Genomic DNA, 12,302 nt, shown 5'->3' with positions numbered 1-12,302 from the left:
CTTGGCATATTGACTGAAATGAATCCTGTGGTATTTTACGGGAAGGGGAACTATGCTCATAGTGTCCTGTCTTCATATCTCTTTTTAATTGTGTGTGTGTGTGTGTGTGCAACTGCTAGCTGTTATCCTTTCAATGTAAGCTCAGAGCTCATTATTGTACTGGCATATTGACTAATATGGAGTAATGAACTGACAGAAAAACAAACAGTATTCTTGAGCAAAAATTTATTTTCTAAAACCTATGTAACAATAGAATGTCAAAAAAACAAAATAAAAAATGTGACATTTTAAACACTATATCAGTTTTTATTCTTGCAATTCAAACTAGAGTGTCACCGACTATTGTGCTTGTAACCTTCTTTGTAACATTTACAGCGACTTGTTTGACACTGTTTCTTGCTTACAGTACAGTTGTACTTGGCAGATCCTTGACCACCAAACCTAGATGACTATTATACTGCCTGACGAAGTCCTATTTCCTTGTCTGTACTCACATCACCAGTACTATACAGTTCTTGGGTACAAATATCAAACTGGCTTCTACTGTAGCGTCCCTTGAGTATTCCTTCTCTCACGGCTATTCTATACATGTCATTTTCGTTACGATCTTAGATCACACCGATAACATTTCGTGGATCACCTTTCCCTCAATCAACTAACAGGATGGGAATTGTCACGTTATCTCCTGGATTATGTGGGACATGTTCTTAACGGCTACGTTTGACCATGTGCTCAGCTTGAGCTAACTGACCAGCTGCTCCTCTGGACCGTTGAAGTGCTATGTCTTCTTGGAGCTTCTGAAGTCTTCTTTGAGGGTTCTGGTCACAGGGTCGACTGTCTGGATTGGCAGAGCCCTCTGATGAACCATATGAATGAACGAAAACAAAGAATAAATGCAGTTAATTTTGTTTGCTTAATAACAGAAGAGAGAGTTTAATTAATGGTGAAATACTTGCCATGTGTTTTTGAGCTTAATAACATTAGTTATCAGTTACTTTTTATAAAAAAAAAAATTGTGTGTGTGAGTATTACTACCTGGCTGAGCGAAGTCCTCATGCGATTCATTTGGATGAGTAGAGCACTCAGGTGAATCGCCTGGGGGCTCGTGCACTCAGGGGAATCGTCTGGAGGGTTCGTACATTGAGGTGAATCGCCTGGAGAGTTCATGCACTCAGGTGATTTTTTTTTTTTTTTTTTTTTTTGTGGTACTTTGTCAAAGGCTTTTTGTAAGTCCAGGGAAGCACAATCAGCCCATCCATCCCTTTCTTGTATTATATCTATTAGTCTTGAGTAAAAACAGATTAAATTTGTGGTACATGATCTTCACTGTCTAAATCCAAATTGTCTCGGGTTTATTATATTGTTTTCTTCCAGGTGTTTTACCCATCTACTCTTGATAACTTTCTCACAAATTTTGGCTACAGTGCTTGTTAGGAAGACCGGTCTGTTATTAGTTGGTTCTTCCTTGTTTCCTCCTTTATATATTGGTACAATGTTGGCATTTTCCCAGTCCTTTGGTATTTTTCCTTCTTTGAGAAAATGGAAATAGTCTAGTAGCCAATGAACATACCTCCAAACACAATATACACCATATCCCCAAATAAACCTGAACACAAATTAAGTCACAAGAAATAACCACATGTGTCTAATTATAAATATTTAACCCTTCCATTTGCAACAAACATCTGAAATTATGTGACTGTTAATTCTCCTCACCGGAAGCTGACATCAGTGATTAGATGGTTTATAAACCGAGATCGGACCCAGAAGAGGCAGTTAACAGGTGACAGTAGATCCCGGAGGATCTACGACATGTGGAGACTGTACCAAATATAGTTAAGGAAAGGGACTAATTTTCTTCGGTATCACCTGCGAATTCAGTGAGCGCTGAAACTATCGGTTGTTTTAAGAAACGGTTAGACAACTGTATGGATAGAGATGACAGGTGGTAATGGGCATGGAACTGCCTAGTGTAGGCCTCATGGTCTCTTGCAGTCTCCTTCATTCTTATGTTCTTAACTTCTCACGTCCGAAGGATCGGAATAAAACCCTGGAATCCTTTTCATCTTTATTTATTAGATCCATTTTTGATCAACACAACCGAACAAGTTGACACAATAGATTGCGTTCTGTGTTAGCAAATAAGAAGATAAATGAAAAACAAACTCATCTTAAACTAGTGAAACGGCCATGCAAAAGGTTGGTGTGCTGGCGTGGGGTTCCTCGTATGGTTGTTGGCAAGGTCCCACGCCGAGCCGGACAGTCGCGTGGGACCAAACGAAGTACATATTCAAATGACCCACCCGTCCTGAACTTTTCATTTTAATATTTGTCATGGCAATTGAGTAGCGGGGGTGGCAGGCATACACACATACAAATATACATACATATATAGCACATGTCTGCGTGTATTATACGTATTTGTGCATCTGTATGTATGTGTTCCAGTACGCGTATGCACATGCATACAACTGCACTACAAACACTTTTCCACGACTGCACCGTCGGGGGCGAGGAGGGGGGGGGGCAGTCACAGATGTCTGCTCCGTTGCTCTAAGACAAATATACGAAGCTCCCAGGTCAATGTGGAGAGACAGAGAGGAAACGTGTGAATGTGTGTGTGTGTGTGTGTGTGCAATTAAAGAGTGTCAGATTATGATAATGTGCCTGTAATATCCCATTGCATCCACTAATTTAACGTATAAAACTTTTTTTTTAAATCGAGTAGGGTGTATTGTCATAATATACACGCCGAAGACGATTACACGCTCGGACTGTTGTCACGATCCAGGCTCATCTCTGAGGGTCCCCTGAAAGAATTCGTTGATAGGGTGCCAATGGGTTTGAGTGGCCCTCTCGACCAGAGAGAGAGAGAGAGAGAGAAAGAATTAGAGAGAGAGATAGATAAAGAGAGAGAGTTTCGAAATGATCCTTGTAAGTCACCCTCGAACACCATATGAAACAAACACCCACAACACGGAGACACACATCTTAGACTTCTGACCCTTACGAAGTACGTCACTGGGTTGAAAGGGTATTTTTGATTCTTAGCTGTCGAAGGGCCTTCGATAAAAGTCAGGGAGAGCCTATGGGACCTCGTGGAAGAACTTAAGTCTTGGACTTCTGGAAGAGGTTATCACTGAGGTGCCTCGTCAAGTCTGGGACTCTGGACACAGGCTCGCAAAGAAGTACCTGAAGGTAAGGAGTCTACGCCATAAGACGCTGAGTAGATGCGGCTGAAGCCGTCACCTTTGCCCTGTGCGCTTTAAGGATTGTAGGGGCAGGTAACCAACAGTCACTGGTGGGAATCGGAGAGAAGTGCGGGATTCGAACCCACAACGAAGCGATTGTGAGACCAGCACGCTTCCGATTATGCCATCAGCACACTGGATCGGTAATATACACTATTTTTCGTTCAGTCTTCGGAGGAACTCGCTGTAGGAGGTGAAAGTCCTTGGGTGAGGGGACTTCGTTGAGGCGCTCAGGAGGTGCGTATTCGGTAGAAGTTCTGAGGATCTTCTCAAAGAACATCATCTAGGGCTCACAAGGTCTCCACGAAAGAACCTGATGGTTCATAGAGTCTTTCGAAGAGCTAGATGGAGCTCGTGAGATTGAGTTCGATCATTCTTTTTCCTGGGATCTCACTGCTTCAGAAGAACCCAATCTAACTCATGAGGGCCCTTTTGAGCTCGATAAGGCTTGAAAGATCTCTTCAAGACCTCGAAGGAGATGTGAATTAATTTTATTTACTTTTTAGCTCTCTGTGTTGTTCGGTAATGTTTCTTTGCTATAAAAAAAAAATCAGATACTATCTAGAGGTGACCTCGAATTGTGTTGCAGTTGTCAGATAATTTCAAACATTCTGCTGGGTTATTATACATTAATGATTTGTTTCTGGCTGTCGCCAGGTGATATCATTCAGCAGCTTGAATGCTCTTTGTCTAGCAATGGGTCGATACAACCTCAATTTAATTTTATTACTAGATAATGTCAGTTTGCCATTTTCTAGGTGTCATGAGGTGATTTTTTCAATAATGGGGGAGGAAGGGAGGTGGGTCACCTTTTGCTGAAAAAAGGAAATTTAGTGGATATTTTTCTTGCTCGTAGTCCAATAGATGACTTGGCTAATCAAAATTTTAATTACTAGCTCCCGACCAATTGAAATCTTTGATCGTTAGGTTCCGACAGTTCAAAATTTTGACCGTTAGCTCCTGACCAATCAAAACTCTGGTCAGCGCTGTACGCTTCGTTCAAGCCACGCCCCTTGTACCTCTTGACCAACGGTAGGCTTTCAAAGTTAACTTTAGACCAACCAGAATGCAGACTAGTTTCTTCGTTATGACACAACCAATGGTTATATTATTAAACAATTATAATATAATATTAATAAATGGAATGTAACATGTTATAATAATATATTTATATATATAATATATATACAAGAACTCAATTATCACATGGGATTAAGAGCACCATGATGGGTAGCAAGAGGTCAAGACTAATTGATAATTAATCATAATAATAATAATAATGATAATAATGATAATAATCAGAATAACTAATACCAATATAGTTATTGCAAAAATTGATCAGCAATTCTTTCCTTTTTCGTACAAATTTCGACTGTATCCTCTTCTTATTGGGAAGTGTCACGTCGCTCTGATGAGGGATTAGCGGATCACTGATTGGTCAACTGAATAATACAATCTATCAATGCAGAGATTAATGAGTCATTAAAATGCTTGCTGAAGCAACCAATCAATCCATCTAAAGTATACACACCCCTCAACACAATGAGCAATTCGTCATCTAGTGATTAGTACATGTAGCTTCCACCTGGTCAGTCAAATGGCCCAATCACTGATTGGGTGAGCCTTGTGTGTGTCCAGGATCAGTTTATTATATTGACTAATCGTTCAAGCGGTCAAGCTATTCATTAAATCAACGTCAGTCTTGATTGGTAGCCAATCCTTCAGTCAGTTGCGTTATCAGACGTGCATCAACAATCAATCTGACCAAAGCGATTAGTCGATCATCTGGCAGGTCGGCTGACTGATCCTGTCCTGTGATTGGCTGAAACGTCGGTATTTCCGTTAAAGCGATATGACGTCATTGATGACATGTCCCAACAACTGACCAATCACGCTTCCCTCTATTTTATTTGTTTATTTTTTTTTATTCTTAATTAGTTTAGCGGCAACGCGTTACCTCAGGCACTTGGCTTTGTCATCATCATCATCACCATCATCACAAGAATTAACATTTGTGTCACTGTTCCAACATCATCACTATCACATTCATTAAAGAAATGGTTCGTCATCATTATCGTCCCATTCCGTCTATCTCATCACAATAACAATCACCACAACATAGGTGAGTTGTTCACATCACATTCTCGCTAAAACGTCATCAGATATATTTCAAGTGCAGCAACAGAGTTCCTCACACCAATATTCCTCCGACATGACGTCATTTTAGTCCCCTTTCAATATGACGTCATAAGTCCCCTTCGTGACTCTGTAACATTTTATCATCACCCAATATCACATCTTAAGCACCACATCACGTTATCTTAACACGTCACCCACTGTGGGTGGAAAAACTAGCTCTTTTACAAAAAACAGTTCACCTTTTCATGATCTGTTTTTTTTTTAGCAAATGCATTAAAGTTTCATCCCAGACGATGACGTCAGAGAACCTTAAAGCTACATATAATGCGACTGATACTTCAAGAAATTGTCTGGTATATATTTTTTTTACTTTACTCTCGTAGATTCGCACATGACATTTTGCAAAATAGTTTCATCTGAATTCGGATTTTTTTTTTTACTTATTTAGACCCGCCTTTGTCGATATGCAATGAAGAGTTATTCTTTCTTGTTTTTAATCGCCTCTTTCTCAAGAGTCCCTGGTCTTCGACTTTGCCTTTTTTCTTCTTCTTCTTTTTCCTCTTCTTCTTCTTCTCCTTCTTTCTGTGATCTCTGACTTACTGCTACCTCATCTTCGGCAGGTCATCTTTTGCTTGGAGAGGAGCAAGTTAAAGGCTTTCTGCTACAGTATATTTCGTGTTATTACTGTTGTTATACAGGACTCCAGTTTTGCCGCATTTCCTATAGTTTCTGGACTTTGTCGATGAAGAAGAACGATGGAGGTCATCCACGTCTCCTGAAGGAGGAGGAGGAAGAGGAGGAGAGGGAGTAGGAGGAGGAGGACGCCTTCGTCGGGATCTCGAGGACGACCTCTTCAGCCGGCGAGGCGAGGGCAAGGAAAGACAACGACGCAAGCTCGTGAGACCTGCAGGAACGGGTCTTGTGAGTCTTCTCAGAGGTCGAAGACCTACCTGAAGAAGACCTTGTGGGTGGCGGCGGTGGCATTCGGTCTGACGCGCTACGACTACGTTACTGCGCGTGTACCGGAAGGCCCTCCGGGGGGGCGGCTCCCGCCTCCGAGGCGTGCGACAGGCTTCCTAGAACGGGTGTGCGAGCTTGTCTAGGCGCGGCGCTTTCTAGGTAGCGAGCGATGCGGTTTTCTAGAGAGGCGTGCAATATAAGCTGCAGGTGTGGAGTCTAGATCGGGGTTTCCCGGGCTGTCGTTGCTGGGGGACTGAAGAACGTCGGCACCGGGATGCGGGACCCGAGCCCGTCCTTGCGTGGTCGTACCTGGCGGGAGGCCAGGGGCGAAGACTTGGGCGAGCCGTAGGTTGGGAAGGCCTCCGTCGTGCCGTTCAAGGGCGTGGAGGCCGTGGTGGCTGTCGAAGGCGCTGATGGGGAGGAGTTCGCGTGTGCCGAAACCCAAGAGCAGGTGTAGGCTTGCTGGGCCAAGTCTGGTGGGAGGCTCTTGCCCTCAGCGGCGAGGTTGTCGGCCACGCGCGCCCTGTACGCGTTGAGGATATCTTCAAGGCGCGCCAGGATCTTCTCATCTGAGTCGAGGGCTGGGTCTGCGAGCTGGTTGATGACCGGTGAGGCATGGGCAGTCGAATTGATCGTTCGTTTGGGCGACCGGTTCGCTGGCGTGGCCGGCGCTGAGGCCGGGAACCGGCGCCGGGCGGTGGCCGGCGAGGCCGAGGCGGACCTCACGCCGCCCCTCGGGGCTGGCGGATGAGCCGGCGACTTGAAAGTGTCACTGGTGAGGGAAGGACGCTCTTTGGTGCCTCGTCCGCTCCATGTGTTCTTGCCGTAGTTGTTCACTCCGGAAGCACCCCCGGACATTTGCGTGGAACCGCGCCTTGTGGGCGACCCCCGGATGACGTGGCGGGACTCAGAGTCCCTGCCGAGGGTGAACAATCCTCCTTCACTCGTGGCGCTCCTGCTGCGGCTGATACTACGACCAGTCTCTCCGCCGATGCTGCTTCGCCGGGGAGACCGTACGGCCATGGAGGAACTGTCATCCCGGCGTTGACCGGGGCCGGCATTCCATGGGGGCTTTGCACTGCTGCTTGAACTCGACTTGACCTTCGGGGAAGCCGAAGGGGTCAGATCCTCCGAAGTCTTCTTCGATTTCTTCAGCCCAAGCATGCGTCCGAAGGAGTTGTCCAAGAACGGGATTCTGGATTTGGAAGGTCGTCCTCCGTCCTTCGTGTTGTTCCAGGCTGCTGTCGAGTCCTTGAGGGGGTCCGTCGTCGTTGGGCTTGTCGGGGACCTCGGGGGTGTGGGCGTCACGTCCTCCGTTGACATGGAAGAACCTTCTGAGGACATCTGCGTCAGAGAGGACTCAGGTCGTTCTGAAAACAAATAAGAGGATTGAGTGTGATGTACATATTTGACAACCAATCATCTATTCAATCAAACAGTCAGTCATATTTTGTGTTGCTGTCTGGAAGGAAGGAATGTAGGACATTCGTTAGTTATGATTTGAAATCATTCTTAATTGTCAACATATCTCGCTTTTAACTCGTCAACCATTTTTTCCTGGTAGGATATACGTCACTGTTAAGTTGAACACATGTATATATATCGTCATATACAGATACACACACACATAGACAAAAGTTCCCACTGAATGTATTACAACATGGAGATGTCATCATAAAAACATAGGGTACCTGAGTAGCGGTTGCTGTAGTTTTCCCAAAACGTTTATTTTCTTTGTTTTGCGAGACCTGAAACCATTTTATATGATAGCTTTGGTTATAACTACAGGAAGGAATGTAGGACACTTCCATTTCCTTCCATTTTACTGTTCTTGGGGGAGAGAGAGAGAGAGAGAGAGAGAGAGAGAGAGAGAGAGAGAGAGAGAGAGAGAGAGAGAGAGAGAGAGAGAGAGAGAGAGAGAGAGAGACAGAGAGAGAGAGAGAAAGAGAGACGGAGATAAGATAGACAGAAGTACGAGTAGATATATAGAGAGACAGAGATAGAAATGGAAATAAACAGATAGAGATGGATATAGAGAGATATAGAGATAAGACAGATATATAGAGATATATAGATAGATACATACATAGATAGACAGAAAGAAAGAGTGACTTACCATTTTCAGGAACCTGCAACCCATTGACCGAAGTCTTGCCCACGGCTACGGGGGCGCCTCCCCGACGCGGAGTTCGAAGAGCCATACGAGGTGCTCCTTGACTCTTGTAACCTTCGTCGCTGACTTCCGAGGACGAGTCACACGAGGCCATGTGGTCAGGCGAGTAGGACGTGGGTAAAGTCTCGTCAGGTCCTCCCCCAGCATGGTTACCCTGCAGGAGGCGTGACTGGCCATACCTACGAAAGAAAACAGAGTCGTGAATGACGAAGCCTACCTACGAAATATAACTTGTGGTTGATCGTGACTATGAAAAAGACTTCAATTATTTGGAATTTATTTCTTAATTTTATTTGTGTATTTATCTATTAATCAACTAATAAATTCATTAATCAATTTACTTACTCATTAATGTAATTATCTGAATAGATTATCACACTTTAGTTCAGTCCTAACCTTTTGAATACCTTACATGTCCAGTGTTTTTTTTGTTATATCTGCCGTCAGGCGATTTTATTCAACTGAGGGAGAGGGAACTCCCTGGTTTGACTGGCAAACTCAACACGATTAACCTCTTCAAAGCTATTGAAAAATAATGTATTTGTTTTGGTTGTCAGTCGGCGAATTTATTCAGCCACGGCACCTGGATTCTCAAGTTCAGGCAGGCGATTCTTTTCAGCTGAAGGGAACTCGTCAACTACACTTCTATATATATGAGGGGCCTTTTTCCCCCTTATAAGGGAGGTAGCCAAGTCAAAAGGCACGTACCTACTCCCACCCATTCCATTCCCATCCACCACCACCCCTTTCCCCTTCTCATTTTAGCTCCTTGAGGATGACGGGTCATCCCTGCATCTCGCTCACTGCCCTGTGTCAGAAGCAATGTAGCAAGACACAGTAGGGCATAGTACAGTAAATTGTAAAACTACGCTTACGTTGAAAAAAAGGGGGAGTTCCTACCTGCCAGAACCAATTCTTGAGAATGGATCTCTTGATGCTGCTGGAGACTGTGATCGCTGGCGCAGGGACCCTGCGGCCGCTGCACTTCGGGCGTCTAGAGAATCTCGACGTCCTGAAGCGACGCTGACGGCGCCAGAGGACCTTCGTCGTGGTGAAGGCGACGAAGGAAGAACAACCGTATCACTCCTGAAACAAAACACACGGAAACAAGAACGGTGAAAATGGCGCAGTAGCTGGGAAGCAGAGGTCATGATGAAAAAATACGACAAGTGCACATCAAGCAATGTTCAGTTTACTTATTCATTTATTTATTCATTCGTTGGTTATGATTTGAAATCATTCTTAATTGTCAACATATCTCGCTTTTAATTCGTCAACCATTTTTTCCTGGTAGGATATACGTCACTGTTATGTTGAATACATGTATATATATCGTCATATACAGATACACACACATAGACAAAAGTTCCCACTGAATGTATTACAACATGGAGATTTCATCATAAAAACATAGGGTACCTGAATAGCTGTTGCTGTAGTTTTCCCAAAACGTTTATTTTCTTTGTTTTGCAAGACCTGAAACCATTTTCTATGATAGCTTTGGCTGTAACTACAGTAAATATAATCATTAGAATATTGATTACAAATGTGACAACAATGCCTTTGGGCTATCAATATCATTCAATCAATCACAATAAATGTTTGAAATATAAGCACTGAGTCTTAGATATGTCCACGTGTGTATTGTTTCTTTTTTTTTTATTAATTTGTTTTTGATTTTGAAATTCTGATGCATCACCGTGGGTAATCAGAGTCTGGTGTTCCCTCATCATTCGAATTTCAACGAAAAAAGTGAATTTCAAATTATTCTCGAGTACACAACTCAGCTTTTCCTCCTGAAATTTGGGAGATTTTATTTTATTTTCTGTATGTTAGAAATGGCTCCTCATTCATCAGTTTGTGAACAGGAAAAGAAATATTTTTATTGATGCTCATAATCGATATTCGGCGATGATTGTGTTGGAGATGCGGAAGAATAATTAAAGATGAGAAGGAAGACGTCCAAGGGGATGAAAGCGGGGCCATTCCCCGACGTGTCTCTCCATACAGGGTACCCGCGGCCTCTAGGTAACGTCCACGGCCACAAGTTCGGCCAAAAAATTGCTCAGTAAAGCTGTCTGGACTATAGGATAGTGGAGTTTATTGTGTTCAATGTCTTCTGTGTAGCGTTTGCATCCACGGTGTATTGAGTTTTCTGTTGTCGTTAGGCCGATTCTGCGTTAACACTGTTGGGATTGTATTAAGGTGGCGACACACTAGGTTAGCATGCTACTTGATTTTGCTACTTTGAGTAGAAACGACTATGGTTACAATGTTCTAGACTTCCGTAAGAACATCTCAGCAATGTGTCTAACATTTGTTTAATTTATCCAGTTCGTCATTCAGCTTTTCACTGTATAGCGCAAGAATAATTTGATATTTGTAAATTTGAAAAATAAAAGATCGTAACCGAAGTCGTTTTTACACAAACGAAGAGCAGAAATAGTGATATGATGACAGTGATGGTTTTAGGGATTATGATCATGCAAATGATGATGGTAATGATATTAAGGATTATCATGATAGTACCGATGATGATGAAGATAACAATGACGACGATATAATGATGTTAATGATATTAAGGATTACTATATATTAATGATGATAAAGATGGTGACGAAAAACAGGATGATGATAACAATCATGCTATAAAACAGAATAACTGTATTATTGCGATTTCGTGTTTTTTTTTTAACTAAAGACATGTTATACCCGCACAATGAACATCAAAACATAAAATTTTGTGACACTAAGAACAAAACTTTGAGAAAATGAACAAACGAAAAAGCGTCACTACGAAACTTATAATATAACGTGTATGGTGCCATTTCAAACCTTTTCGATAATATCCAGAACATTTCATATACCATAAGCCCACAAGTGACACAGATACAAATACAATGGTACTTGTCCTTTATAGGACTGTGGTTCTGAATCGCCAATGTGTACAATGGCGTGAAATACACGTGGACATCTGTTATACATACTCAGAGTACAATATTCACTCAAGGTACGACCAAGGAAGAAGCTCGGGGGGGGGGGATTCGCCCGGGGAGGAGGGGGTGAGGGGGGTGGGTGGGGATGGCTCATCTCTCCCAAGGGGTCCAAACCGATGCATACAGAACGTCACTCGTGTCCTATGGACCCCTGCCCTACGAAGACGACCTGATCTTTTTTATTTTTTGTTAGGTGGAGTGTGGGGGGGGGTCTTTTCGTGTTTAAGGGGGTGGGGGTGGGAGAGAGCGTGGGACAAAACGTCAACTCCCCCATCCCCCTATACTGGCTGAAATCGTCTGGTGTGTATGTGTGTATATATATGTGTGTGTGTATATGAATATATATATATATATATATATATATATATATATATATATATATGTGTGTGTGTGTGTGTGTGTGTGTGTGTGCGTGTGTGTGTGTGTGTGAGATTCACCATGGTCTTGGATCACGTGTTGGACTCGTGATCGACAGCCATTACTCTCCCGGATAGGAGCTCAGAGCTCATATGTAACCGATCTATGGGTAATGCTGTGACTCTACACGCACACACACAACTCCCCGCCCACGAAAGTTGGAGTAACGACTCGCAGCGCAGCGATACTGATATTATTTGAGCCCTTTGCGGGATTCGAACTCGGACCGCTGTAGTAGCGGTTGCGAACGCTACCACTGCGCCGTCGTGTGTGTGTGTGTGTGTGTGTGTGTGTGTGTGTGTGTGTGTGTATTCACCTTGGTCTTTGGATCGCGTGTTGGACTCGTGATCGACAGCTATTTCCCTC

At 43.4% G+C, this 12,302-nt stretch overlaps 1 protein-coding gene across 1 annotated transcript in view; it reads right to left on the bottom strand.

Moving 5' to 3' along the window:
• Window positions 1-2,055: 2,055 nt before the first annotated feature.
• LOC143018619 (uncharacterized) overlaps window positions 2,056-12,302 on the bottom strand; it is a 371,982-nt gene continuing 361,735 nt past the window's right edge. The window contains exons 7-9 of the mRNA XM_076174141.1: window positions 9,424-9,609; window positions 8,467-8,702; window positions 2,056-7,720 (exon numbers count right to left, since the gene is read on the bottom strand). Of these exons, the coding sequence (XP_076030256.1) occupies window positions 6,567-7,720; window positions 8,467-8,702; window positions 9,424-9,609 (1,576 nt within the window). The 3' untranslated portion in view covers window positions 2,056-6,566. The remainder of the gene's footprint in view (window positions 7,721-8,466; window positions 8,703-9,423; window positions 9,610-12,302) is intronic.

Source organism: Oratosquilla oratoria, chromosome 35 (genome assembly GCF_046742065.1).
Source record: "Oratosquilla oratoria isolate Oo_2021 chromosome 35, ASM4674206v1, whole genome shotgun sequence".
Taxonomy (NCBI): domain Eukaryota; kingdom Metazoa; phylum Arthropoda; class Malacostraca; order Stomatopoda; family Squillidae; genus Oratosquilla; species Oratosquilla oratoria.
The sequence above is the reverse complement of the archived record's forward strand: the minus strand, read 5'-3'. Positions and strand labels throughout refer to the sequence as shown.